General features: G+C 54.8%; 3 protein-coding genes and 1 long non-coding RNA gene across 7 annotated transcripts in view; 1 reads left to right on the forward strand and 3 right to left on the reverse strand.

Annotated features, from left to right (window-relative positions):
• Positions 1-1,841: 1,841 nt before the first annotated feature.
• BLCAP (BLCAP apoptosis inducing factor) lies at positions 1,842-10,622 on the reverse strand. Of its 2 annotated transcripts, none has more exons than XM_049816836.1 (2): positions 10,322-10,622; positions 1,842-3,540 (listed from the first exon to the last, which is right to left on the reverse strand). In XM_049816836.1, exon 2 carries the CDS (start codon positions 3,450-3,452, stop codon positions 3,189-3,191), a length of 264 nt encoding a protein of 87 aa, XP_049672793.1. In that variant the 5' UTR covers positions 3,453-3,540; positions 10,322-10,622; the 3' UTR covers positions 1,842-3,188. The 2 variants fall into 2 exon arrangements, with proteins under 2 accessions (XP_049672793.1, XP_049672794.1); XM_049816837.1 differs by lacking the exon at positions 10,322-10,622 and adding an exon at positions 7,981-10,183.
• Positions 10,623-13,502: 2,880 nt separating this feature from the next.
• PIGT (phosphatidylinositol glycan anchor biosynthesis class T) lies at positions 13,503-19,300 on the reverse strand. The gene is made up of 12 exons (XM_049816437.1): positions 18,736-19,300; positions 18,228-18,405; positions 17,246-17,373; positions 16,652-16,752; positions 16,408-16,494; positions 16,059-16,146; positions 15,878-15,975; positions 15,413-15,578; positions 15,108-15,308; positions 14,409-14,574; positions 14,189-14,272; positions 13,503-14,053 (listed from the first exon to the last, which is right to left on the reverse strand). The coding sequence occupies exons 1-12, from the start codon at positions 19,196-19,198 to the stop codon at positions 13,801-13,803; spliced, it is 2,013 nt and encodes a 670-aa protein (XP_049672394.1). The 5' UTR covers positions 19,199-19,300; the 3' UTR covers positions 13,503-13,800.
• Positions 19,301-20,461: 1,161 nt separating this feature from the next.
• Positions 20,462-27,523, reverse strand: DBNDD2 (dysbindin domain containing 2). The gene is made up of 4 exons (XM_049816438.1): positions 27,383-27,523; positions 22,465-22,620; positions 21,850-21,993; positions 20,462-21,054 (listed from the first exon to the last, which is right to left on the reverse strand). The coding sequence occupies exons 1-4, from the start codon at positions 27,423-27,425 to the stop codon at positions 20,846-20,848; spliced, it is 552 nt and encodes a 183-aa protein (XP_049672395.1). The 5' UTR covers positions 27,426-27,523; the 3' UTR covers positions 20,462-20,845.
• LOC126045381 (uncharacterized) overlaps positions 20,980-27,724 on the forward strand; it is a 39,209-nt gene continuing 32,464 nt past the window's right edge. The window contains exons 1-7 of one of the 3 annotated variants that reach the window (XR_007508075.1): positions 20,988-21,069; positions 21,499-21,620; positions 21,891-22,019; positions 22,191-22,296; positions 22,487-22,632; positions 22,845-23,071; positions 23,249-27,283. This is a non-coding gene — a long non-coding RNA (uncharacterized LOC126045381). Of the gene's footprint in view, positions 21,070-21,498; positions 21,621-21,890; positions 22,020-22,190; positions 22,297-22,486; positions 22,633-22,844; positions 23,072-23,248; positions 27,284-27,724 lie in introns of those variants that run through there. The other 2 variants (XR_007508073.1, XR_007508074.1) reach the window with 2 other exon arrangements.

Raw genomic sequence — 27,724 nt, forward strand, 5'->3', positions numbered from 1 at the left:
GTGTCCAGGCTCAACGGGACCTGGCACAACACAGTGGTTGTGTTTTAAACCCTACTGCTTTCAGAGTCACTAGTGTAGCTACCCCCTGCAGTGCCTGCCATTGGTGTGGTCCCCGTGCAGAGACCCCCTTCGGTGCCTCCAGGATACCAGGGGACAGAGCCACCCCACTGCTTTTCTGGCAGAGAAGCTCCTTGAGACCAGGGCAAAACACCTCCTCTGAGCTTTCTTCCACGTAGGCAGCAAATGCCTGCCCAAGAGCACAGGTGCTTTGTCTGTACGGGCTCAGTCCAATTTGCGGTGCACAAACAGGGAAGCTGTGATGATGCTTTTCAAAAGCCATCGGGTTCGACTTGTTCTGCAGTCACAGGCTGGTTTTTCATGGTCTCTTTATAGAGAAGGATGAGCAGGGCATTAACATGGGATGTGAGACCTAGTTGGGTTCCTCACTCTGCCTGAGGCTTTGTGTCTGACCATGATAAAGTTGCTTTAATTTTCTATCTTTAAAATGAAGATAGTATCTTAGTGCCCTAAAGAGGGTAAGACAATGTGCTGAGGAGGGCTGCGTATATATCAAAGAGTGCTCTTTATCTACATTTGGGGTGGGAGTGCTGCAAAAAGTAGGTTTCATCCCCATCAGTCTGCTGAGAACTCTCCTGTCGCTACAGTGGCAGCCTCCCTCTTTTGAAGTGCTTTTTTCTCCAAATTGGGTCTCGCAGAAGTGAAAGCCTGCAGCTGCACCTTGTCTTGGACCCCATGTACAAAGCTAGGGCTTGCTCTTGTCCAAAGGACTGTCTGGCTTTGTGGCTAGGATTCATTTAAATTGCTGTAGAGTGCAACTTGGCTCGTTAGCAACAAAAATGTACTCTTAAAAGAACTGACTGCATTAGCTTAAATAGATTTAAACTCTAAAAGGTGCTCAGAGCGCAGACAACAGTCTTGCCACAGCTTGCAAATGAGATGCCCTCCCCTCTCCTTTCTGTTTTGTTATTTATGTTGTGGCTGATATGACAGCTATTGGGATTTCCCTCGGCTTGACAGGTGACAGAGCTGTCACATCTATTCTTGGTGATGCAGCACATGCTTTTTTTTTAAAAAAAAAACCATGTAAACACTGATATGCCCTGAAGCCTTTCCAACTTGGACTTGGTCTTCAGGGCTTGGAGCAAGGATAGAGGAAGCTGATTTCAGCTCCAGCAGCATGCAGCTCCTGCACCCTTTAACTCTCAGAGGGGTTCCTGGGTGCTGTCGGAATCAATAGTCCTATGTCTGGCTGCACCGTGTGTGGCCCCCCCCCCGCCGAGTACTACACAGCATCATGCCCAAAGCTGCAGAAGGGCCAACACAACCAAAACCTCTGCCTGGATGGCTCATGGCAGCTGAGTTGCAGCCTGGTCTCTGCCCGCAGCAGGGGTACAGGGGACAGGTTAGGCAGATGTGGTGTCGTGGGATGGGCTTGCATGGCGTAGGTGCCCAGCAGATAACACTTTTACTGCTGGCATTGGGGATTACCAGCTTTCAGGACACCACTCTGTGGTTTAATTTCGTAAGTGGTAAGGAAAGGGGGAATCTGTCATGTGAGTGCAGAGATATGACCAGAAGTAACTTCCTGTGTTGTGTGTAAAACGAGTCTGTTTAGGAATCACCAGTATGGTTCTCAGTCTGCTCATGGTCAAGCTAAACAGTTAATGAGAAGAGTGAGTACAGGGCAAACAGGCTCTGCCTCTTGCTGGAGACTCTCTCGGGTTACTGTGCTGAGAACAGAACAATACAGAGACACATGATTGCTGGGCTAAGGCATCTGCAATGAGCAGCCAATGCATCATGCTGGGCAGGAGGCCATAGACCAAAGTTTATAAAGCTTTATTAAACATTTTGAACAGCTGTGCAATGAACAAACAATACTCTGGAAGTTTCACAACCTCATAGCTTGAACTTCCTTGGGACAGCAACAGCCACTTCTGCTGCTCTCCACTATGAGACTGAAGTAAAGACAATCTGACGGCAAAGGGAAGGGAAACCTTTAAAGTTTAGAGACGGTATTTTGTGTTAACCTCTAAGGCTTCTCACAAACAAACCTCTGCCCCAGGTTGGGGGCCTCAAGAGCCATGGCTGCACAGAGTAATGTATGCAGCATGGTGCTCTGCACAGCTGTGGCTGTAGGACTGAACCACCACCACCACGGCTTCTTGACATCCTTCTGCCAGGGGAGGTGGAGACACCAGGCACTCCTCTAGCCTTGTCCCTTCTCCAGTCAGTAGCACCAGCACCTTCTGTCACCCCTGGCCCAAAAACATTATCACTGAAAATGGCTGAAGCATTTACTGCTTCAAGACATGCCTCCACCTCAGGATCCTCTCCTGTGCTGCCTGCACCTGGCTTTTTGGGCTAGCATGAGTTTTATAGGGTGAGGTTCACAGTGGCTTTCGAAACCCCACATCTTGCAGCATACTGGTTCTTTATCCCAACAGTCAATACCTTCATAAGCCCTGGAAATCTAGGAGGAGGGGAAAAGACAGTCTCCACTACCTGTGAGGCTTTATAAAAGCAGCAGCATAACTGAGGCTTTCAGTCTATGATCTCGGAGCATAAGTAGTTCAGAAAGCACTTCGGCAGTGCACGCATCTCTTTGGCAGGCTGAGCAGGTGGAGGTGACTCAACTGCCTCTGGCTCCAGCAGCTTTTGGCCAAGTCCATCTGTGAGCTGTTGAGCTTGCCCCTGATCAGCAAGGTGGGAAGGCTGGCTCCCCACAAAGAGAAAGACGGAGAGAATCTTGTAGCTACTTGAGCAGAATCAGTGGGCCAAGAGCCCTGAGTTAGACCACCGTGGCCTAATGCAAACAAGTGAGTGACATACAACTCCACCACTGTGCAACAGCTGGGCAGAGGCCAGCAGCTCGGTCCTCCACCAGTTCTCAGTTAGGAGGGCTGGTGTCCATTCCCAGTGATACGGGAAGGAAAAGAGATTTCTGCTTCTAAAAAAGCAGGTGGTGCTGCCAGAGTTCACACAGTAAACAAGTCGAATTTCACAGGCAGAGTGGGAGAAATTAACCACTCTAGTCCACACACAGTTACAGGAAACAGGCTGGTTTTACTCCAGTCACATGCCTAACACACCCTCCCTCCTCCCTAGCCCACCCCCTTTTTAAAAGCAAAACAAGAGCCCTCAGCAGACTGGAAGATTATTGTTTTCTAGGTGCCCACTATGCTGGGATCGTGAGCTGATTCTGGTAACTGGGATCCTGTGCAGTGATACAAGAAGCAGTTCCCCCAGCAGCTGTAGCAGATGAGGAACAGAGCTGCCAGGAAGACCAAGGCACAGATCGTGCAAGGTTTCCGTTCCAGGAGGAAACTGAGCAGGTAGAAGCCCATGAACATTGAGTGACTGAACCATAACGCTGGGTTGAGGGGCTTGGGTATGAGCAGGACGGGTAGCAACCACTGAAGGCAGTACATTGTGGCTGGCTGGCTGGGGCCTTGTGGCAGCAGCAATCAGATGTACTCCGGAACAGTCTCCAGCAACTCCTCCGGCAGGAAAGCTGTTCTGTAGGGAGGGGTAAAATGTCAGACTGTCAGAAACAGCAAAAAATCAACATTCTTCTCATATAGCTTCATTTGCTCCCAAGCATCGTATGCTGATGCTTGAATTCCCAGTACTAAATCCCGGTGTGTCTCAGAGCTGGTGGGAAGTTTGCTGCCTTCTGAACCACTCAGCTGGGAACATGATTATCTATTGCTGATGTAGAAGTGTATCCCTTCTGTGCTCTGTTTCTCAGGCTTTTACCCAGGCTAACAGTTGTGAGACCCTTGTCTTTAGCATAGTGCAGGAACGGAAAGGGAGAGGGGGAAACAGAAAGGAATACAAGCTGCCACAGCCTTCCCTACACATGTATTTATCCAAGACTGTCCAAAGACTTGAGTGATGGTACAAAGAAACGCAACTGAGAGGTAAACTATTAGGTGCTACAAAGAAGTGTTAAGGAAGCATAAGTATAAGAAGTGTCTAGGAAGTGTGAAGTGCACAAACTGCTTCCTCCTCAGGCACAGACCCATTATAAAGTCTTCCAGCAGGACAACATAACATTCAAGCTATATATACATGTAGCTACTCAAGAAAGCCCCAACAGTGTCCAGGCTGCAAAACAAAGGTGAGGACAGTCCCTGCTTAAAGGATTTATAATCCTTGCCAATCAGCTAAAGTCAGATAAGACAAAGTATGTGAATAGATCAAAGAGGGGACAGTCTCAAAATGGCAATTTTCGTAAGTGCTGTAAACACAGGATTTCCTCACTTGGATTATTATAAAACCCTGTGGAAACAGTGAGATTTAAGGGCTTCTCCGACCAGGGATGGCAGCACACTACAAGTCCAGAAAAGATGCTTCTACCTTTAGCAACCACATCAACTGTACTGTGTAGGGTTTTTTTTCCTTTCTAAGCAGTACAAACATCTTCATCCAAGAATTTCAGATGGCTTTAAAAATAATAAATTCCTCACAGGTGTTTTTACAGAGCCCGAACTGTTGAAAGGGGGCAGAAGAGTGGAGTTTAGCAGCCTAGGATAGCAATAGCAGGTCAGGCTAGAAGATACCAGTACTGTTGGGAGGGAATAACTGGAAGTTTTCCTTCAGCTCATGCAGTAAAGAAACCATGAGAAGAGGGTACTCCTAGCTTATTACCCCAAAAAGGCAAAACCATGCAGGGGAATGCTGGAAAAGGGAAGAGCTTGGGAAGCATGCTCTTCCCTACTATCCTGCAGCACATCGTGATGACATGCAGCAACACTGAACAAAGCAGCTGCCAGCCAGGGTACAGAAAGATAGGCGAGAGGACAGCCCCAGCCTTGCAGAATGCCACAGCCTCACCCCCACTAAGCAGAGCCTGGTCAGAACAGCTTCTTGCAGCAATCCTTTTATCTGAAAATACTCAACGGAGTAGTGCTCTGTCAGAAGGATGAAGGACTGAGCCGAGCCTGTTAGGATTACAACTGGGGGGGGTTGGAAGGTTAGTAGGATGAAGGAGTGAGAAGGTAAACAAACAGCGCATTCCGCTGGCTCCTGTTGGCAGGAGAAGGGATTTCCTGGTGAAGGGAGGGAGAATGAGGGATTGCACAGAAAAGCCAAGAGAAAACCACACATGGTTCTCTTCCAAAAAAACACTGAGGTCAGACTTGTCTTACAGCTCTGTAAGCTTGTAGGTACCGACCAGCTCTGTTGTCAAAAGCAGGAAGCATGCTGCCATCCACTGTGTTCTTAGCAGCAGCATCTATTTTAATGTTAGTGAGAGAGAATTCAGGCCAAAATCTCCACCAGGGCAAAGAGATTAAGAAAATTTGGGGTAAGTATGTTGTGCTGGTGCTCCTGCAAGACAGTGTTCTCCAGCACAGAGAGGGCAGCTGGGGTTCAATTAGTAAAACAAGCTGCAGTTAGGCAGGCAAAGAATAAGGAAGAAGTTATTTTACATTGCAATATGGATAAAGTAAAGTTAAAGGAATAAAACTCCCAGTGTTAGTCCTGTTTTATGCAGGTCACTCACTCGTATCTGTAAGGGCAAGTCTAGTCCCAAGCCTGTTTCCCTCATCTATAAACTGGAAATAAGGATTACTTATTTCATAACAAAACATGCTGTCTGCTAGCCTTTGTGAATTGCTTAGATGTTTCTGGAGTAAAAGTACTGCAGAAGTATTAGATAACTTTTTTCCAAGGGGAAGAATGGAGAGAAAAGATTTAGCAGCAAATATATGAACAGAAAGGTAATTCAACCCCACCACCCAACTATTTAGTTCAGATTGCACTGAATACAACAAAGTTGTACCAAATCAATGATCTGCAGCCACCTTAATCCTCCTGAAATGTTCCTTCCTTGAATTTTCCTACAGTTTTCCCTAAGTGTTCCAAACACTGAGTTGTACAAATCACTGCATAAGCATCATGTCATGCTTTTGCTAGATCCAGCAGTCACATCAACCTGACTTCTGTAGCTGGATGTGTGTGGCAGTCTTTGGGTCACCTGTTCTTGAAGCTTTAGTTTGAAGTGCCTACAGACAATAACTTTGGGCTTTCTGTCTCTAGAGTAAAGAAATGAATAAAAACCAACCTCAGATGATGTGTCTGTCAGAAGAGCACAAGGCTGGAACAAAGCTTTAGAATCTTCCAGGACTAACATCATCAATCTCTCAGCTTTAATAAGGCCACGGGTCACTATTGAGCCTTTAGCCTCCAAACTTTACAACTGACTGCAGTTTAAGAGTATAATTGTAATTTGTGATGTAGCTGCATTTCACTCCGTGGTCTGGCCTCCTCACCACAGCAAAGACTTAAGCAATAATGCTCTAAACAGCAAGTTGATTCTAAGCGTGTAAGCATTACCTAAATGCTTCCTACAAACACAAATCCATCTCAGAACAAGTTGCCCACTTTTAAACATTGGTATTTCCTGCAAAAGCCAGTTGCTTATAGCAATCAATGCAACCACTCTGCAGAATAAAGAACCATTTAATAGTGGTTATTTTTACTATGAAGTTTCAGTGTCAATCCTCTTCAATCTGCAAACCTCTTGGACTTCTAACAAATGCAGACTTTCAAACAGTCTTGTATCTGTAGTCAGTTTGCTTGTATTTTCACGTGCCCATTTGCTATCCACCAGTTAAAGTTTAAAGACCCTTTGTCTGCTGTATCCCACAGCTGATCCTAGATTAAGTCCCTAATACTTGAGACTTCTGCAGCTCTATCTTCCTCAAGGAACTTTCACTAGTAAGATACATACTCTTCCTAGCTCTTCACTGGAGATTCCTTTATACAGCTGGCAATGAGACCAAGCTCTCTTTCCACGCTATCGATCAAAGAGAAACAGCATCTCCTGCTATCAACTCTTTAATGAGCAGGGAACTACCACTCACCTTGGTGCCCAGGATAGGCAGTCCCTTCTTGAAGCCATAGCAATATTGAGTTTTGCCTAGATTCTCAAGCAAGGTGAAACTTGCAAATGAAAAATTCCTACCTTGTTGTCTTTGTCCCCTCCTCATGATCCAAGCTAAAGATTACCACGTCCCAGAGCAAATAAGAACCTGTCACCCAACAGTATTTCTACCAGCTCCCTGTTTCACAACCGCATCCTGCTTTTCCTCAACCAGTTGCTCTTGTTCTCCCCTGCCTGACTCATCTGTTTCCTTAGCCAGCCCGGTGTCTTGCTATCCTCAAGACTGCTTTCATGCTCCTGCCCCAGTCATCTGACTTGGCGGCCACTCGTGTTTACCAGACAGCTCCTTTTTATTGCACCACCACTGCCTCCTCTCGCTCCTCTGCAGCTCTTAGCCACTTGAACTTGCTTCAGACACCTCCTTAGCATAGCACAGGCCATGCTCCCGCTGTTCTCCCTGCAGTCAGCGCTTGGCAGCTCCATCTGATCTCCACGTGCTACCAGAGCCTCCTCCTTGCCAGTTCCTGCAGGCAGAGGAGCAGCCTGGGGAGGTTCCCCACACACCTCATTAGTGAGCAAACACCAATACTTCTCCACATGCTTATTAATTGGCTTCCATCGTGTTCACAGCCCTTCCTTCTGTCATCTTTCCTCCCAAGACCATTCAAAACCAGCAGGTCCTACTGGCATATGTTTGTAGGGAGGATTTTCAAATTCCAGTGTGAGGGCAGCGGCACACCTTTCCCAGCCAGAAACAAAACTTTAATTACGACAAGTCAAAAGTGAGTAGCACAGTGCAAGTCCGTAGTACTTTGCAATGGATCAGTCATTTTAGAATAAGTCCATCTGAGGAGCCAGCAAGCTCTTCCTTGATATTCTAGAAGCTAATTCAGCAATTGAGCAGCTGAGACATGTTCCTACACCATAGGTTCTATACATCAGTATGCCAACACCAAGCCTGTACCTTTCTCAAGAATGTCTTAATTCCTTAATAGTCCATCTACCCTAACAGGGGAGAATAATCAGCCTGCTTTCACTAAGCACTTAAAAGGTAAGCTTGTTCAGACCTTATTAAGGCAGCTATTAAGCCAGTACTGTCCGCAAGGAACTTCCCCAGCAGGTGCTCCAGAAACAGTCACCCAGGCTGGCAGCCGAACAGTCCGCAATAAAAGACCAAGTATCCTTTTTATTGGGTGGTGCTGGTGGTGCCAATCTCCCCCTTTTCCAGAAGCCAAAGTTTCTGCTTGGGAATGAAAAGCCACATTGTCTAGATAAAAATCTCTCAAGTTACACAGTGCACATAAACTCACGAGTAAGCCTCAGGGACTTGCACTGATTTTCTTACCGATAAGGCTCACCTGTAGTACGGTTTGCTTAAAATTGTTTAAATCAAAAACCCTGTCACAGCCACGTAACTTGAACTGATGTGTGTGGGCAGTGCTTCAAGTTGCCAGCATGTGTTCAAAACCAGCTCCCAAATACCATGTAGTACCCAAAACAGCTGCTAAAAAATACACAGTATCCAAAGCACTGGGAGGGGGGGAAAGAGGCAAAAGAGCTACCAAGTGATGAGTTTGAGGAGTTCAGCTAAGAAAAGCAACAATAGACCAGCTTTCTAGATGCCAACCCTCCCTCTTAAAAAAAAAAAAAATAAATAAAAAAACAAACCAAGAACCATTAGCTGTTCAAACTTTTAAGACCTATTTGCAGTATCAGTGATTTAACTTCTTCAGGGTTTTTTTTGGCCTTGCTGCTGTCTTTTCTATTTTTTTTAAAGCTTTATCTGCTGGTATGACTCAGCTGGAAAAAGTGAGCCTTCAATTTTTGCAAAGGCCTTACCCCAGTCTTTGATAAGTTGATGCCTTGAACACTTGATGTAGACTCAGAAACGGTGCAATATAATTGCAAACACTTTCCAAAAGAGCAGCAAATCCTTGACTAAACAAGCCTTGGGTTACAAAGTGTTCTGATTTCTCAAGCTAGAGACAAGCCAAAGCAACTCATTTCATGAAAAGCGGAGGTTTTCTGTTGAGCCACTCTTTTCAACACTTCCATAGCAGCTCTCCAAGCTTTGTTACCGATTGGGGGATTGATTAGCCTGTGTCCAGAGGCACAGCAGTGCCCGCTCCATTTGGACTGCAGTGCACTCACAGCACCAGGGTGAATAAACCTCCACCTGTGAGCACAAAGGCAGCAGTATGATCCTTGTTTCTCTGAACAGGGAATCACAGGAGCAGAACCTTAAGTCAGCCAGCTCTGTGGTGGGAAGAGATGTCAACATCAACAGCTGTCATCTGAAGTATCACTACTTTCATTTGTACTAACTTATTAATTCTCAGTGGTCCTTATTCTCACCCTCTGCCTTTAATTGCCAAAGGTCATGAATTCCAAGCCCATTCCAAGTTCCCTGAAAAACATTATTATTTTGAGTTTTAATTTGGGTCTCTTCTCTACCTTTTGTGCCTTCCACAGGCTTCAGAATTCTGAATACAGCTTGATTAAGGCCAGTTTTCTGTGTCTCAGGTAAAAAGAGGCAAAAATGCAGTATTGGCAAGGAGTTCTGGGGAGTTATGACATATAGGTTGTGAAGGCAAAGGTTACTCTGCTATGACAGCATTTGCAAGATCAATTGTAACGTTTCAGTACAGGGGTAATGAAGTATAGAAGGGTGCAGCGTGTTGTGGACTGCATCTAAGAGCTTAGTTTTTCGTCTTCTCTTGCACGTTTGGTATGTAATGACCAATGTTCGTACAGCAGAACAGCTTGTAAACTTGCTTTGCAACTGGCTCAATGGGTCCACGGGGTCGCAGGGAGAGTGCCTGGCCAGGCACAGCAGCACTGCGGAGTGCCATGTTCTCTGCTGGACAAAAGGATGTTAGGGAGTTGCCTTGCTCTGGGGAGAAACGGGCCCCAGTTTGCTTTTGGAAGGTGCTAGAGCGAGCTGCGAGACGTTGCTGACTGAGAACAGAGGCACAGCGGGGTGGAAAGAGAGCCTTGGCGATGTGGGGGGAAGCATACGGTGGTGGTGTTTTGATGTTAGGTCGGCAATACTCTGAGCATGCTCGCGGGCGGCGGAAACCGGCTCTTTTATAACGCGCGCACGCTTGGCCACGGGAGCGCGGCTCTCCCGCCGCCACGGCACCGGGAACCCCCCCGAGCGCTTCGTCCCGGTCCCCGAAGTTAGCCAATTGTCACCCCCGGCTCCGGCAGACACCCGCCGATTGCCCGCTGACAGGGCGAACGCCGCGCCGAGGCCGGGCGGGACGCGGATGGCCTCGGGGCGGTGGGGGGGGTGGTGGGGTGTCCTCTTCCCCTCCGGCCCGCAGGCAGGTTGGGCCCCGGCGGCGGCCCCCCGCCCGCTCCCCTCCTCCCGCCGTTCCCCCCCCCCCCCCCGCGGCCCGTACTCACGGCGCGGTGCCGCCGCCTCACGCCGCCATCGCGGGCCCGCCCGCCTCGCGCCCTGAGGAGGGAAGGGAGAGGCCGCCCGCGGAGCCGGCCGCGCCGCCCGGGGGACGCCCCCCGCCTGCGCGCCCCGACACGGCGCCGCCGTCCCACCGGGGCCCCGCCGCGGCTGCCCGCCGCCCGCCTGTCCGCGGGGCCTGCACCGGACCGGCCCCTCCGCGGAGCAGCTCCGCCGCGGGCCCGCGCGCCGCCGCCGGTGGGGATGGGGAGGGGGGGGCGCGAGTGGGGCAGCGCCGCTCCGTCAGGCGGCGGCGCGGGCAGCCCCGGAGGGCGGGCAGTGCGCCTGCGCGGCGGGTGGTGCGCCTGCGCGGGGCGGGGCGGCGCGAGGGCAGGCGGCGCGCGCCTCGTGTGGTGTTTCGTGAGCGCTTTCTTGCTCTTTTAAAAACTGTATGGGCTTTTTTGTTGTTGTTTTTTTAACGTAAAGTACCGCTCGCGCGCTTCTTTGCACCGCGTGGCATGATTCTTGCAGGCTTGTCTTGCGTGGGCGTGCAGCCGGCGCGGTGCAGCCTCCTTCTGGCTTGCCTTGCTCCGTGGCACGCTCTTCACGCAGATTTCTTGCGTGCTGCTTCGCGCTTTGTGGCGTCCTGTTTGCCTGCTTTCTAGCGTGTTGCAGGGCGCCGCAGTTTTGCATGCAGCTTGCACGATTCTCTGCAGGGTGGCCGGCTTTTGGCGTGCTTTCTTACACGTCGTTGCGTGCCGTTTGCAGGGTTTTCTTTTCGTGCGGTTGGCATTTGTCCTTGTACGCCGTTGCATGTCGTTTACGTGCTCACGGAGCTTGCACTGTGTGGCACGCCGAGTCCGTGCTTTCTTGCGTTCCATCGCATACTATTTTTAGGCTTGCTTGCATGCTGCTTTTCATACGCGGCAGTGCGCTTTTGTTGCTGACTTGGCCCTGTCGAGCCCCAAGGGGCCCCAGTTTTCTGTGGGCACCTGCAGCCCTGTCCCTGCCTGGCGCGCTACCTCTGGGACGTAGAGCACAGACAGCTCCGTGGCCTCTCCCCTTAAACACTTATTTTTGATGTCACTTGCTGGCAGCCCTCTGGCCAAGCGTCACTGGGCTGGCAGCAAAGCCTGGGCTGCTGCAAGCAGCCCAGCTCCAGCCCTTCTCTCTGTAGACACCCAGCAGCGGGTTACCAAGCACAGCTCAGCCATGCTCAGCTCCAGCTGGGTTCCCAAGGAGGCCGTGCAGGGAAGAGAGGGAAATAGTCTAGGAAAAAAAACCCTAAACACTTAAGATTTGGGGTTTTCCCAGCAATTTAAAACCCACCCAGCTGTGATTGCAGGGGCTGCCCGCTTTTCCCCACAGGACTTTCCACTTGGCTGACCCATGCGTTTGATGGATGCGATAAGACTGACTACCTCAATGGCCCGGCAGGCATGAATCCAGCCAGGGACAGTTTCCCTCCTGCTCTGCCATTATTCTGGGCTGACCTCTTTATGGGCTGTTTAAATTCCTGGTTTATGGCACTGCATGGGAATGGCCCCAAAGCCTTTGGCTGATGCCAGCTCTGGCACCCTTTGCCCGTGGCAGTTCCCAGCTGGCCCTGGCATAGGCTGCCCTTGTCATCCTCAGCATGGGGACCTTTTTTCCTGCAGAATGGACAGCTGGGTTTGCAGCAGTGCCATGTTTCTTGTGCTATTTTTGGCTGGTTTGGCTTGCGGTGCCAGCTGTGTCCGTGGGCGCTGGCCTTGGCGCTTGGGGGGGGCTTTTCTGGATCCCACATAACCCCCGTGGCACACAGGCTTCACCTGGGGATCCAGGCTGGGGGGACACCTTGGCTGCTCTGGCACGTGCTGATGGTTGCAGTCTGCAGAATTTATCCTGGACCCAGCCTGAAACAACTTGAGGTCTCCAAATCCTTTTGCAAACTGCAATGTGGACCCTCATACCTGAGACTCCTGGCCACGTCCCCCTGCCCCTGCACTGCTGTGGGAGCTGCGCACTCGCTTGTGTTTTGTTTGGTTGTAGTTCTAGCGTTCTATAAAGAAATTCTGTTTTGCACTTGAAGCCTGGCTGGCAGAGCTGCAGCAGCAGTCCTGTGGCTGGAAGCAGCATGAGCTCCCAGCAAGCATCCTTCTCAGCAAGCAGGGATAGAGAGGGATCGTCCCAAACTCATGTCAGCAGTTCTGCAGGCTGCATGGAGCCATCCAGTGGAGTGGATCCATAAGGAGTTGCAGAGAGAAGGGCACCTCCAGTAGGGAAAGGAAAGGTAATCCGAGGCCAGTGGGAACAGACTGTTCTATGCAGGACAGGAGGCAATGGGGTTTTTATGGTCTTCCTGTTCAGGCGGAAGCTTTTAAAGGATCTTGGGCTGGGCTTTGCTTTGATTGTGGGGAAGACTTCTTCTAAAGATTTCCTTGAGCTTTGTTTAGCTGCTTGTAGCCGGTTCGCCATTCCTGTCACAAAAGCCACATCTGAGATGCAAAGGACGTACCCCTGAAAACAGCACCATCGGAGGTCGAGCAGCACCACCAGGGTCCTCTCGCTGCTCTCTGTGAACCACAGCAGAGGCGGTACCTTGTATGTTATGAAAATAACTGAAGAGCGCAGTGGTGCCAGCGTTCCTGCATTCCCACTCCAGGGAAAACTAAGACTGCTGCCCACCAGCAGAGCCCGTGTGGCCACAGCTCAGCACTTGGCGTCTGCTGAGCCCAGAGGCTCCCTGAAGCTTTTGGGACACCGTGGGTGCAGGGGAGCCATCGGGCAGATATGCAGAAATGATACTGAGGAGGCAGAGGAGAATCTTGTGCTGCAGCATAGGGGTAAGCAGGTGGAGGGGTTTCAAAACGCTGCAAATAGAAGCTGGAAGCAAGAGAAGCTTTTTACTGAAAAAGAAAATAAACCCTTGCCATGGCTGAGGGGACAGACATACACTATGGCCAACAATTAATTTGCAAACTGGCTCAAATGTGGTGAAGTGTGGCAGGAGGGAGCTGTGGAAGGTGAGATGGTAGAGCAGATGAACCCATCTCTTCGCTGCACATCACACCCCTTCCCCTTACCATGCCTGCATCTCCTCCCAGCTGACTCGGGTAGCATGCTAGAGACTTAGCAGCTCACAGAGTCTTACACGGTCAACTCTGCCTCTGAGGTTGAGAAAGTAAAACCAACCAGCAGGAGCACAAATGTACAAAACAGGTCACGTTTACTGCTAGCATCATTCCCAGCACATAAGTTACCCCTCTCCCAAACAGAAGTCTTACACCTTTCCCAATCCCGTAGCACTGAGTTCAGTAGTCATCGGGCTTAGAGCCGTTTCCCATCTTAATGATGGAAGCAACCCCTCAGCCTGTTGGATCCCAAAGAGAGATGCAGGCAGCAAAACGGAGCAGGCTGCTTCCAGCAAAGACAAGAGGCAGCAGCGCTCTGCTCCCTGGGTCTCCCCACAGAGCCCTGTGGCCAGCACTGGCTGCCCTGGTTTCTCTCAGAGGGGAGGCACCCCCCTGAATTTGCGGATGATGTTGGCCAGCCGCTTGGCCAGCCCTCCCCGGCTCGGCTCTTCCACGTGAAACGTTCTGGTCAGCAGGTTGTAGAAGGAGCCGTAGCACACTGCCACCACGGTGCAGGTCAGGCAGATGACATTATAAGGCATGCTGAAGTCTGGCGTCGGCAAGTTCACCAGCAGCGGCTCCGTGTACAGGCGCACAAAATAGCTGGAGCCATCAGAGGAAGGAAACCTGGAGAGTGGAAGCAGGGAAGGGTGTGTCAGCCCACACAGGACCACCGCTTCGTGCTCACCAGACAGGATAGCCGTTGCCAGCAGCCCGCTGACACTGCGGTATAGCCCCACTCCCCAGCACAGGCACACTCACAGTGAGGTGAAGAGAGGGCTCTGCTCCACATCCACATCCTTCATTGCAATGACGCTGGGCACCAGGGCACTAAGCACAGATGAACTAAGGAGACAAAGGACATGCTAGTGTCAGTCCTGCCAGCAAAGAGATGGCAAGAGTTTTTCCTGTCCCCAGAGACCTGGGCAGCAAGTCCTACACAAGGCCCAGGAGGGGATGAGGAGCTGAGGTATGTTGTTACCTGACGTAAAAGCCATGATTGGGGTCAGGCGTGTACTCTGTCCACTTCAATAAGGCCCTCTCAAACTGGATTGTGATCTTGGTGACAGAGTTGGCTGGCAGCTGGATCAGCATTTCTAAGAGGTGAGGCCGTCTCCGGTCCTGGGCTGGCTGGTAGTGGATATAACCTAACCCCAAAGAGATGCGTCACTGACACGGGGGCAACCCGTGTCTAATCTCACGTTGCCCGGACATCTCCCATGGGGTGGGTGCTCCTGCTTCCACTGTCCTGGGAGAGGTTTTCTGGGCAAGTAAAGATGCACAGGTAACAAAGATCATATGTTAAAGCTAAATCTGGTTGGTCTTTAGAGCTGATGACCTGTGACACTTGGGTGTTCATAAGGAAAGGTACAAATCCAAAATAAGACCCAGTCATCAGTTTTACATTGAGCCTCCTTTACTACAAAAATCAATTCACTTTGGTTAGACCCTTGTTGGATTATGAAACACCATCCATGTGCCTCTTACAAAAGAGACTTAATAAAGTCTCATCTGCTGCGAGCACTGAACTGAAGGCTAGGAAAACATCCCAAGATGTTTTATTTCCAGTCCAGTTTCCCACTGATCACTGAGGCCCAAGGGAGGGACCAAGCCATCTCTGGAACGAGCTGCTTGAGCCAAGGGAATCGTGTGGCATGTGCTCCCAGGAGAGTTTACTTACTTGGCTTGTTTTCCTTCCCCTTCGTGATGATAGTCAGAGTGTGCACATAGAGTCGCAGATACCACGGCACAGTCTCCAGCAGGATCACGGGGAATGCCCGGTACGGGTGAGTGTTGTAGATGAGAGTGCTGATCTCTCCAGTCTGCAGACCATAGCCACTCACATAGCGCTGAGCATGGAGTATGGGTGTCGGCAGCTCCGCTGTGAAAGAGAAAAGGACATAGGAATGGAGGGTCATGCCAGGTGATTTTTAGGCCTGGAGCACTGACCAGTGGTGCAGGGGGAGTGAAGTTCTGGTCACTCACAGCTGTCTTGGGGCCGCTTCCACTTCAGCTGCACATTGAGGCTGCGAGATGTATTGAAGAGCGAGGGGCTCAGCAGGTCATAGACAGCATAGGTTCTCTTGTCTCCCTGGACAATAGCTTCGTGTACAGATGTCGGAGGGGGAGTCACTTCCAGTAACTCCTTTTCCTGAGAAAGCAAATGGACCACGAAAGGAAAAGTGCGCCTTGAAGTAACTGGCAGTGCTGGGCAAAGCCCCTCTGGCTGGCTCGCAGCTTTCCCACCCAACAGCCAGCTCAGCACTTTTATTAACACCACCACACTCATCCCTGCACACCTGCTCACGGGAAGGAAACCACCTCCCTTTGTTAGCCGTGGAGGGTTCCTGGGGGGCCCAGCCATGCAGGGGGTAGAGGCGAGGATGTTTCAGAGTCACATGAAGTGGCTGAACTGAGGGAGCAGGATGTTCTCTGGTCCGTGAGAATTACCTTGTTCTTAGGGGAGATGTCAACGTAGACTTTGCTCTGCGATGCCAGAGGACATGCATCAGTAAGTGTGCGAGAGAACATCTTAAAGAGGGACCAGTCTGTGGGAAGCAAAGTCAGTGGCAGGTGAAGTGCTGCAGGCTGGGGGCACTCGAGGACCACAGCGCACTGCTGCTGAGCTTACCTTTCTTTCCTTGGCCGCTGGAAAAGGTGTCGAAGACCACAGTGAGGGTCTGTCTGAGCTCCCAGGACACAGCCAGGCAGGAGGCATCCTGGATAAGAGAGAGACAGGTGGCTCTGATCACACCTTGTGGAGGGGAAGGACACGAGGATGGAGCTGGAATTCCACTGGGACTGCAAGAATCCCATCGGGATGTAGGTGAGACCAGAGAAGCAGGGCGACAGCTGTTAGACACAGTGAACCCACTGCAGGGGAGCTGAGCAAACCGGTGTGTCACCTTGCAATGTCACAAGAAGGCTTTGGATTTTCTCTTGGGGGTGTTAAAGGAGGGAGCTCTGAGCCTCGCACTTACCCTGCAGATGGGGCGGATGTGCACTGCTTGCGAGTGGTAGCTGCTGTGGAACAAGCGCTCGGCCTTCAGCAGCACAGCAAGCCCAGCCTGCAGGGAGAAAAGGAGAAACTCAGCACCATGTCTGTTCTCTGCTCCCACTGAGAGAAAGGCCCTGCTAAGACTTCCCTGTACACGCTCCCGGATTGCTGTCGGGAGCCCAGCTCTATCGGGAGTGGCCCAACAAGGCAACAGGACTTGCCGTTACCTTTGAGCCACATGGCAGCAGCTTCTTCCAAGGCGTGAGGTTCTCTGTGCAGACAACCTCCCGGGGCAGGACAGCATATCGTAGGAGATGGTGATCTGTCCCTGGGCAGAGAGGTGGAGGGTCAACAGGCTGGTACTGCTACAGGCATGAGAACAGAAGCAGACCTGTTCCACCCCCCAACGTACCCCACAGCCCACCACCCTCTCAATATGCCTGAAATGCCACGAGCTCAATCAGGAATAGATCCCATTCTGTTCAGAGTGATTTGGAAAGAGTAAGTAAGGATATATTCTAGCAGATTTTTTTCACGAGTGCCTTAAATCCTCTAGCCGTCACTGCTTCATAAAATACTTTTCAGAGAGACAGACGATGGCCTGGGAGCATCTGCCATGTACTCCTTGTGGGTTTCCTCTGTTCAAATCTAAGCCTCATTTGTAGGGAGAAGTGCTTCCAGGAGGAGGTTAAAAGACCCTGTTGTACACACCCAGACCCAGGACCTGCGCCCAGACTCCCTGTAGTGGCATGGGGCAGAACTAAAGCTAGAGGCAAGAGTGAGAGGGCAGAGCTGGGCAGCCAAGTGCAGGCCGGGCTCACCATTGGCTAAGCCCAGGGGTTTGAAGGATGCTGTTGGAGTAACTGTGTTGGTCGAGTCAATGAAGTTGAGAGAAGCACAGAAAATTCCTGAGAGGATGTTACTCAGTTCTTTCCAGGCTTTGTCAACACTGTGTGAGAACAGATACCAGGGATTACTCAGCAGCTCAAATCCTCAGACAACAAGCATTAAGTCAGTAACATTCAATAAATACACCGGGGTGACCATGCTGCTTTCAGAAGCTGCAAGGAGTGTGTAGGCAGAGGCTGCTGGTCATGCACTGTTCAGCTCTCCTGGTGTATTATTCTAACGCGTGAGATCTGGGGCACATTCGCTGCAGGGGCAGCCCGCCGGGGTGTCAACGCTTCACACAGCTGGGGATCTGGTGATAGGTGCAGCTGGTATGCAAGGAGAGGGGCTGGCAGAGCAGGGAGCATGTGGGAGGTGACATGTAGTTCATGGGGAAGAGGCTGTGAGACCTAAAGCAACACCTTGGTGCAGCTCTGAAGGCTGACCCAACCGGCAGATGTGGAACAGGCCATTTGTAGGGAGGAGGGAGCTCTGCAAGTCCATACAGAGCTGCTGTGGCTCAGCCGGGGGCTGTGTGCTAAGGGAGATGGTGACAGGTATCGGACAGGAGCCAAGGGAAGCGAGTCACGGATGAGAGGTCAAGGTACAGCCCTGTAGTATTAGTGCAGCGAGGGGTTTGTCATCGCAGAGCCCGTAAGGGAACTACTCGCTCCTTTAGCGAACGAGGGTTTGCCCTCAGCACCGCATCCTGCCCTGCCCGCTGAGCGGGGCTACGTTCTGCTTTCCCTTAGAGCTGCTCCTGGGGTCGCGGGCCCTTTATTCCAGCAGACGTTTTCCAACCCAGGAGGCCCCCCACGCACGCCACGGCTGCCTCGCGCAAGAAGGGTGACGGCTCCCCGGAGCGGTGGCCGCGAAGGGGACGCCCCGGGCCGGACCCCGGGCCGGGGTACCTACTCGGTGACGGTGGGCTGGAACCAGACCCACAGCTCGGCGCCGGCGGGTGCCTGGAGGGGCGGCTGCCCCCAGGCCCGGGTACGCCAGAAGCCCTGCGTGAGGGCCAGGTGGAGCTCCCGCACGCCCAGCGCCGCCACCAGCCGCCCCAGCGCCTTCGGGAAGAGCCTGTAGTGAGAGACTGCAGGCGGCGTTAGCTCCCGCCCCCGCGGCCCCTTCTCCTGACCTCACGCCAGGGCCCGGCCAAACGTGACGTCAGGCCCCGGCGCTACCCCTGCTCGCGTCGCTGCGCCGAGCCCCCTCGTGCTGACGTCACCGCAACCCTCAACCCCCCCCGTCGTCTCGCCCCGCCCGGCTCCTCAGCGCCCCGCACCGCGACGGCCCGGCGCCGCCCCTCCCCTGGCGTCACCCCAGTGCGTGCCATCACGTCGCCCCGCGAAACGGCTCCGCCCCCTGCGCCGCGCCCCAGCCAATAGCGGCCCGCCCTGCCCCCGGCCCCGCCCCACCCTACCCGCGCCCCGCGGCAGGTCGGCGTCCCATCGCGTGCGGAACTGGAAGGTGGCGGCCACGTCGCCGGCGGGCAGCGGGCTCAGCAGCAGCTCCTCCCGCAGCGCGTCCCGCCGCGCCCGCCCGGGCCCCGCCGCCGCCAGCAGCAGCAGCAGCGGCGGCAGCAGCAGCGGCAGCACCGCCGCCATCCCGGCGCCCGCCCGCCCCTCCGCCGGCTTCCGCTTCCGGCCGATGGCGGCCGCTTCCGGCGTCGCCATGGAGACGCGGCGCCGCAGCCCTGGCCCGGCCCGCGGCCGGAGGGTCTTCCTCTGGCGGGGTCTGCGAGCTGAGGAGCGGCTGCGAGGCGCAGGTCTGGAGCCTGCCCCGCGGCGGGAGCGCGGGTAAGCGCCTGCCTGGCCGTGCCCGCGCCTGGCCGAGGGAGAGCACCTGGCAGCGGCTGCCCCCAGCCTGGGAGCGAGGGCGTCCATTTTGTGGAGGGCTCCCCGAAGGCTCCTCGTGGTTTCTGCGCTGCCTGCTCCAGCAACCGCGTTCTCCTTGCGCCGGCTGGGCCAAGAGCGGCAAGAGAGGGAATCGGGAACGGCTGGGGTCAAACACCAGCCTGCGAACAGCTGGGGCCACCAGCCACAGCCCCTCTCGGGGGGTTCCCTGCAAGGCTTTGCCGTGCACCAGGACTCTGCAAGGATTGTGCCCGTCCCCGGCGTGACTTCCTCTCTCAGCTCTTCCTGCTGTTGTCTGCTCTCCCTCTCTCCTTGGCGTCTCCTTTCCGGAGGGCAGCATCTATCTCTGGGCGCAGAGCCGTCCGGAAGCGCCCTGCTTCCACCGGCTGCCAGCCCAGGCCAGCCTGGGGCCACCCCAGGAGGAAGCAAACTGCAGCCGCAGCAAGGCAGCACTAGGGGTGGCACTCCGACGGAGCTCACGACGCCTCCCGCTACCGGCCGGTCGTTCCCGGATAACTGTGGTGCTCCAGCCAGTCTCACAAAGGGTTGGCTGACGCCAGAGAGTGTGCAGTAAGGTCCGAATGCCCCCTGGGATGCAGCCAGGATGAGGAGCATTCCTTGGCTCCTGTTGCTTATCTCCCAGGCTCCTTTCCTTGTGGGGGTGACCATGGTTGTGCTGACACAACCCGAGCAGGGACAGCGCTTTCCTGGCCTGCAGCCACTGATAGCGGCAGCAGAGCTCTGGCTGGCTTTGTGCCTGACTCCTCTTGACCTGTCGTGCAGGGAGCAAGCGTAGCGGGCTGCAAAGTGGCTTCATTCTGATGGCTCTTCCTTTGCTCCTCTAAAGCAGCCTCCAGCCAGGGCTGCTGCCGTCATGCTGTGCTGGGGGAGCCGTGGCTGCTGGTGCTGCCTGTGCTGATGTTCTTCACTCAGCCGATTTGCCTGAGAAATCCCTCAGTGTACTCATGGAGGGTAGTTACAGGTCACCAGCAGCTCTGCTTAGGTCAGCTATATCTGTACTGCAGCTGCTGGCTCTGTCCCTCCTGGAGGCAGCACCCAAGTTGCTCAGTATGGTGACCTGCTCCGCTAACAGCCACCCTTCTCTGCTGAGGTCTGTGCTGTCTGCCCCCACCCTGGGCGCAGGAACCGTCCCTGCACTGGAGGTGGGCTGTGCAACAGGAGCTTTTGTTTGCACCCTTAGCACATGGGCTTTACCCCACTCTCGCTCCTGCAATCCCCACCTAACCCTCACCCCCAGTGCTGTTTTCTCCCAATAACACACACACCCACTGCTTGTTTAGACTGGAGTGTTATTTCTTTGTATGCCATCGTTAAATGCTTGTCTGGACAGGACCTTTGTCAGTAGGACGGGGGGAACTGGGATCCCAAGGGATGGCTTTCTGGGAATGGTGGGGCAGTGGGATGCTGAGCGTTTTGGGGAATGAAGCAGGGAGTGTTAGCAGCAAAGCCTGAAGAGTTAATTTTGGGAGCCTACAATACCCCCTTCCTTTTCCTTTGGCTGCCAGTAGAACCTGTGGAGGGAGAGGAGGGGAAAACCATCTCTCCCCTACTGCAGGGCAGCAGTCCAGGATGGGGTTTACTGAGTGCCAGCGGCTTTCCTTCCTCTGGGCTGGTAGGTCTGTATGGAGGAGGCTGGGAGCAGGTCTGAGCTGGCTGCTAGCTTCTTGCCACCTGCTCTTTGGGACTGTCCTCCTGCAGGTCCTCCTCATCTGACTGCACCACGGGGGTCTCAGCCCCCTCCTCGCTGGTGTCCAGGCTGTTCAGATCCGTGGAGACAGAAGATGTGGAGGAAATGCGTGACTTGCTCTCGGCTGCATTGGGCACTTGCAGGGTGATTTCCTCTGGGCACTGGTGGGTATCTGCTCCTGGAAGAGAGAGCGGTAAGAGAAAAAAAAAAAAAAAAGGTTTCTGGAGGTTTATTGCTCCCTAAGCTCCAACACACATATCCTATTCCTTGGCCGGCTATGCTTTCCTGGCTGCTCCCCATGCGGCTGCTGTGGCTGTTCCCTACCTCACACCCCCAGCTTGGCTCTGGGCAGTGCCGCACATTCCTTCCCCGTTTTTGGCAGTGGAGCCTTTTCCATCTTGCGTGAAACATGGCTTGGAGCCATGCTGTGTGAGGCCATTGGCTGTAGCAGGCAAGGAGACATTTGGCTTGGCCTCAGTGAATCACTACAGCGTGTGTGGATGGGGAGGAAGGTGCTGGTGCTCTGGGCTTTCCCTGCAGGACCCAAGGCCAGGTCTCTGGGGTCTGGCTGGGAGGTGGAGGGGTCCTGCAGCCTTCCTGCTCAGCACAGTGAGCTCTGCAGCGCAGTGGGGACCTGGGAAATCGTGACAAGACACTGGCCACTCCAGAGGAGCTTCAGGACAAGAGGATTTGCCCCACGGACTCTGGAAAGTGCCTGGGCTCTCCTGTCTTCTGCAGCATAAAGTATTTACAGGGGTCTGCACCTCTGGGCTGTGGAGGTGGATGCTGACATGGACCAGCTCAGGGTGAAGTCCCTCCAACCTCACCGACCCCAGCACCACGTGTCTGGCTTTGTATGGGTGCATGTAGATCTGCACACAGGGTGGCCAGGGCTGAGGAACAAGCCAGTGTGGGCACTGGGGGCAGGAAGGCCTCCCAGCGTGGCCCGCAAAAGGCTTGGGACAGCACATACCTGGCAGGGGCCCAGCAACACTGCTTTCCTCTGTCCCACAGCCCAGAAACACGTCCACGGTGTCCTGGTCTGACAGGTCCATCATGTCCATCTGCTCCAGCATGTCCACGTTCACCTCCATGGAGGAAATGCTGCCTAAGGGGGCTGCAGAGACAGAGGTCAGCGAAAAGGTGAGTGCTAGTGCCAGGCAAAGGGCACTGTGAGCCCTGTGCAGGCAGGATCCCAAGCAGGGAGGCCAGCCTTGCCATGGGGAACTGAATTCTACCTGCTGGTAAGAGGTCCCCAGGAAAATCGTGTTTCCTTAAAACATCCCTCTGGAAGCCCCTGCCGTCTCCTTGCAGTCCTTGTCCCTGCCCCAAACTGCTGTCTGGAGGAGCCTGCCTGAAGCCAGTGACTATGCAGGGCGCCAGCCTGTGTACCCGTGTGCAGTGACTTCAGTTAAGTGATGTGAGTAATCCACAGCACACCCACAAGCAGCGTGTGTGGTCCTGCCTCAGTGCAGGACATGCATGTCCCTGGCTGCCTTTAGACTGTGGATGTCCCACTGATCTCTAACGCCTGTGTCACTGTTCCCTGAAATGCCCCCAGCCCCATGTTGGTGCCTGCAGCACTTACGTCTCCGATGCTCTATCTGCAGGTGAGACATAGGGAAGAAGAAATCCACGTCATGCTGGAAAACCTCCTCAAAGAACTTCTGCCGGTCACGTAGTTTCAGCTGCTGCTGCTGCATCTGCTCTGTGTCCAGGCTCCTCTGTGCCTGCTCCATGTCACCTGGGGAGAAAGGTGAGGAGGGTCGGACCAGGCAGGGCTGTCCAAGCCCTTCAAGCCTACCCAGCTCATGTGGTATGGCTGTGCTGGAGGGTAGGCAATTCCCTTCTGCTCCGCTTTACCAGCACACATTGATTTAGTCACTATGAATAGATGTTAAATGCTGGAACGGCAGCGTCACCAGCACTTGCTGTGCTGGAGCCTCAGATCTCACTTCCGAAATGCAGGCCAGCCAGGAGTGGGGAGCTCATATGCTGCGTTCACTACTGCTGAACTGAACTATTGAGGGGGGAAAGGGTGTTGTTATGAGATCTGCCACGGTTCAAGTGTTCAAGTTTCAGTTTCCGTGCTACAAAACAGAGGGCTGTCTCTGAATGCTAACAAACAGGGGAAACTCCCAGGGACAAGAACTGGCATTAGTGCTCCAGGCCTTCTGGGCTGACGGATGCATAAGGTATAAAAGGCATCAGCAACCCTGTCACCCCTGCACATGCGCACCCCTGCCACCACGGTTGCTATAAATACAGCCGCACCCACGCTCGCAGGCTCCCTCATTCGCATCCCCCGCTTGTGCAGCCAGCTTGGCTTCTGCCTGCATAAACATTTTCATTCTTCTAATTCCTTCCCGCAGTCCAGTGCCAGTGCCTGTGTCCTTGGCTCACACGAGAGGGAGCGATGGGAGCCCTCAGGCTGTTGTTGAAGGAGCTTGTTGCTGCATCCCTGGGCCTGGTACCTCCCTTTCAGGCTGGGTACCCACAACAGCAAGGACCCAAATGGCACAGAGAGGCTGTGGCCTCAGCTGCTCCCAGGCTGGTGTTCGACCTCAGCCATTCCAGATTTCATCTCTTGCTGCTCTTGGCCCAGTCAGCACGAGGAAAATGTGATTACTGGAGCAGGCAGTGCAGTAACCAGGGAAACCAAACAAACATCCTCTGCCTGCCCAAACCCTCCACTCCTCCAGGCTGGGGAGGAGGGAACAGAGTGAGCAGCATCCCCACCCTGTCTGGCAGGAGTGGGGGCGAGGACAGCAGGGGGGGGGCTGGCTGTCAGCAATATGTAGCAGCATAGGACCCAAATGGGAGAGAGGCTGTGGGCCTGATGAGATGTCCTGGAGATCAGTGTCACATCTTCCTGAGAGCTCTTCCAGGACTCCTCTGCACTCCACTTCTGGGGCATCCTTCAGCTAAACCCCATCGTCTGCAGGCGCCTGCCCCAGGAGGCTGGGTGGTGCCTGCAGCACAGCGCAGGGATGCACCGTGACTCAGGGCCAGTCACCATGCACTTTCTGGAAGAGGCTCTGGACCTCTTCTGGCTGCTCAGCGTCTTTCTGCGATGCCCGGGGTGGCAATCCTGGCTGCCTGAAGGGGCCTTTGCCTTGGTATGTCTGACCTAAGCACTGGGTGCCTGCTCTGGTGCAGAGGCTCGGTGTGCTGTGCAGTGACCAGGCTAACAGTTGTGGTGGTGGACGCACTGTGCCAGTGAAGCTTTCCTCGCAAGGCTGACCAGTGGCTGCAGCACAGCGCTGCTGGGGTAAGGCAAAAACCTCCTGGCTCCCCTGTGCTATCTGCAAAAGAGAATGGAGCCAGGGACAAGGAGGGGGTGAGCAGGGCACTGATTATGGAGCTGGCTCCCTTCAGGAGCTGGAGCCAGCTCTGTCCTGTCTGTCCCACCCAGAGCTCTGCCACCCAGCTCAGCTGTGCCAAATCCATGGCAAACTGCCGCAGTCCACCACACCGAGGAGAGCCCATCAGGCTGTAGCTGCAGGGAGTCTGGGCTCAGGGCAGAGGCTGTGCTGGCTCCCAGATTCAGGGTGACAGAGTGGCTCTCTGTGCGGCATCTTGCCAAAGGGACCCCAGTGTGGAGGTAAGGAGGAGAGTTTGCAGTGCAAATACAAAATAAACCAAAATGCTAGTGGGTGCTACCCTGAGTGTGGCTGATCTGTGCCATTAATGTTCTCGCTGCTCATCTCTCCCTGGCACGTGACCGATACTCGGGGTAAGGGTGCTTGGGGAGAGTCAGGACGAGTGCTGGTGGCAGCATTCCTGTGGGTGCTGGGATTTCTCTTGTGGGAGAAATTAGCAGGACCTGTTTATGAACTTGTTTTTGAGCTCTCGCTGGCGAGTCAGGCACGAGCACTGAGATCCCATTATGTAAGGAATGCCGGCAGCGGGAGATGGCAGCTGGGCTGTGCTTGGCCCTGCCTGACCCGTGACCGCGGTGAGAGTCGGGGATGGAGCCTTCCCCCCTCCCGGGGCTCTTCCGGGCCCAGGGGGAACGAACAGCCCTGCTAGTGTAGCCGCTCCTCAGCAACTCTCGACAGGGAAATAAAGGAGAGCGGCATTCCCTGCCGCGGCCCTTCCCCATGTGACGGCCGGTCACGCTCCCCGGCTGTCAGTTGTGGGGATTGTCTCATCCGGCTGGCATGTTCCCACCGCGGGACACGTTCGCACACACAATGCAGCCCCTGTGCACCGTGGGGGATCTGTCGGTACCTGCTGGTGGCCTGGCTTTTATTACAATTGTCATGGTTATTACTACAGCCCACTCAGCCAAGGGGCTGGAGGCTTATCAGCATTCAGAGCCAGGCTCTTCCCCACTGGCTGAACCGCCCAGCACGGCTGCGATGGCACCAGGCACCCCGCTGCCTTCAAATCCTTCCGGCTCTCACAGCTTATTAGTCAGCATGGCTTGAGGAGGAACTGGGGCCAAACACTGGTACAGAGGTTGCTTTTCCCCACCTAGCAGGTGCAGGCAGGGATTTCCTACTCACCTGCTCCTGGGCAGCTGCCCATAGGGTGGGCTGTGGGCGAGGATGCTGCCAGGGCATGCCAAAGAGCCACCTTGTACAGTGTGGGCTCGTGGCCACTGCCGTGGTGGGGAAAGGTGCAGGAGGGCTGGCTGCGAAGCAAACCGCTGCGAGCTCTCCCGTCTGCGCCCTCACCAAAGTGGGCTGGGAGAGGAGCAATTCCTGGGGTGCAGTTAGCATCGGGGGAGGGCCAGACAGGGCTCAAGCCCTGGGAGCACCAGCTTAGGGTGTTCTCTGACCCAACGTCCAGGCCAGGAGAGGAGCAGAGTTCAATTCTCTGGCTGTGTTTCTGCTGGGAGCGGATGCGTTTTTCATTCCTCCTTGGCCCATGGGATGCCGGTACAACCCCTGCTCTGTGCTGGTGAATAGGAGGGGTGTATTTGAGAGTGGGAGAAGGCTTGTTTAGTGGAGGCACAAGGCCAAGAGAGGATGGGAATGGCCTTTTCTTGAGGCCATGGCTCTGCGATACCTTGCAGAGATTTTGAGGGACTTAAAGAAGGCCCTGAAAAATAATCTGGGCTGTGGAAGGGGACAGAGTCTGATGTGGAGATGAGCAGAGTTTAAGCGAGGTGTCATTCCAAGCGTGGGCCAGTTCCCTGGTGAATGAAAGAGCTGGAGCAGGCTGGCCCAGACAGATTTTGCTCTCCTCCCTGCACTTCCCCAGAGCCCAATCCCCTGACCCTGTTCCTCCAGAGAGGCTCGGGGCATCCCACCACTGCCCGGCTTGCTGGACTGCAGCTTGTGCTCCCAGTCCCTGCGAGCAGTGCTGCGAGGAGATCGGGTGGGGGGAAGATACAGCTCCTCAGCTGCCACAGCTTCTTCCAGGAGGCTCTGCAGAGATCGCAAGCCTTTCCCTATCACCCTGCCCCAGAAAAACTGCTGCGGGACAAGGGTAAATCCCAAGGGCTTTCTGCTCCTTTAGCCTTGGGAGAAGCAGCTGGTGTGGAGAGCTGGGAACGCTCTGGAGAATCGTGCAGGGGCAGGCCACGCGGAGACAGGATGCCTGGACACGCCGGCTGCCTGAGTGTTAATTCCCTGCGCGGTCTTTTCTCGATTGGTACATCTGACCTCGTGTTGCAGCACAGCAAAAAATAACCATAGCCCCGGTGAGAGGAAATGCACCAGGCGAGTGCGAGGGAGGCAGTGGTTTTGGCAGAGCCGCTTGCTGGGAAAAGCGGGGGGATGGAACTAGAAAGGGAGGACATGGCACCTTGTAACCCCTGTCTGTGCTGCGGTTTCATTGCCTGCACTCCTCCGAGCAATCTCCAAATCCCTTGCGTCTCGGCTCTAAAAATATCCCTGCCGCCCAGAGCTCCTTCCCCAGTAGAGGCTGTGTCATAAGACCCTGCTATTTACAGGGCCCTGTTTCGGTTCGTGCAGGAAGAAGCGTGAGGACAAGAAAGCCAGGAGGGCAGCGCGGTGCCCCGGGCACGGATCCGTGGCAGGCTGTCCCCTTGCAATCCCCCAGTCACCCCGGCTGCCGCTCACCCTGCCACGCTCGCTGATGTGTTTGCTCTGCTCAGCCTCCTCTTCCCCTAAACCCCGAGGGTGCAGGGCGATCCGCTCCTCCCGGGGGCCTCAGGGCTCCGAGGGCTACCGGTGCCACTCCACAGCGAGCCCGTGGCTCAACAGGTCCCCGAGCTTAGCCGCTTGCCAGGCAGGTGCCTCCCCCCCCGCTCCGGCCCCGGCCCCGGCCCCGAGCATCCTTATCCCAGGCACGGAGCTTCCCGGGCAGCCCCTGCCCAAAGCAGCCCGGGAGCGGTGCCGGCGTAGCAGGTTGTTGCAGCGGGAGCTCGGGGGTGGAAGCTGGGGGGGCACGGCTGCTTTGCAAGGGGCATCGGGTGGGTGCTGCGGGGGAGAAGGGACGCGGGCAGCGCCGAGCCCTGCCCGCCCGCCCGCCCGCCCGGTGCCGGTGCCCCGCTCCCCTCCCACTAAGCGCACCCCGCGGCCGGCACTTACCGGGCAGCCGCCGGCTGCGGCTCTGAGCCCCGGGCCCGGACATGCGGCGGAGCGGCTGCTGCGACCGGGGTCGGGATGGGGTCGGGGCGGCCGGGCTCAGCGCGGGGCGGCCGCCCCCGCCGCCGCCGCCGCCGCCGCCGGCCGCCGTTCGCCCATGCTGCGCGCTGCGGGGCGGTGCTCGGCGCTGCGCGGGGCGGTGCCAGCGCGCCCAGCCCCGCGGCATCGCGGCGGCGCCTGCCGGCCGCTGCCCCTGCCGGGGTCCCGGCCCCACGGCTGCTCGCCGCTGCTTGGGGGGACGACCTGGGGTGGGCCGGGCCGCGGGAGTCCTGGGGAGGGGGTCTC

Source organism: Accipiter gentilis, chromosome 14 (assembly GCF_929443795.1).
Source record: "Accipiter gentilis chromosome 14, bAccGen1.1, whole genome shotgun sequence".
Taxonomy (NCBI): Eukaryota; Metazoa; Chordata; class Aves; order Accipitriformes; family Accipitridae; genus Astur; species Astur gentilis.

Coding starts and splice junctions, on each gene's coding strand:
- BLCAP (XM_049816836.1), bottom strand. CDS start 3,452: ATGTACTGCCTTCAGTGGTTGCTACCCGTCCTGCTCATACCCAAGCCC.
- PIGT (XM_049816437.1), bottom strand. CDS start 19,198: ATGGACGCCCTCGCTCCCAGGCTGGGGGCAGCCGCTGCCAGGTGCTCT. Junction 15,309..15,412: donor GAAGCGGCCCCAAGACAGCT/GTGAGTGACCAG, acceptor TCTCTTTCACAG/CGGAGCTGCCGACACCCATA. Junction 14,273..14,408: donor AATCATGGCTTTTACGTCAG/GTAACAACATAC, acceptor TTGTCTCCTTAG/TTCATCTGTGCTTAGTGCCC.
- DBNDD2 (XM_049816438.1), bottom strand. CDS start 27,425: ATGTCCGGGCCCGGGGCTCAGAGCCGCAGCCGGCGGCTGCCCG. Junction 22,621..27,382: donor CCGCAGCCGGCGGCTGCCCG/GTAAGTGCCGGC, acceptor CTTTCTCCCCAG/GTGACATGGAGCAGGCACAG. Junction 21,994..22,464: donor GCAGATAGAGCATCGGAGAC/GTAAGTGCTGCA, acceptor CTGTCTCTGCAG/CCCCCTTAGGCAGCATTTCC.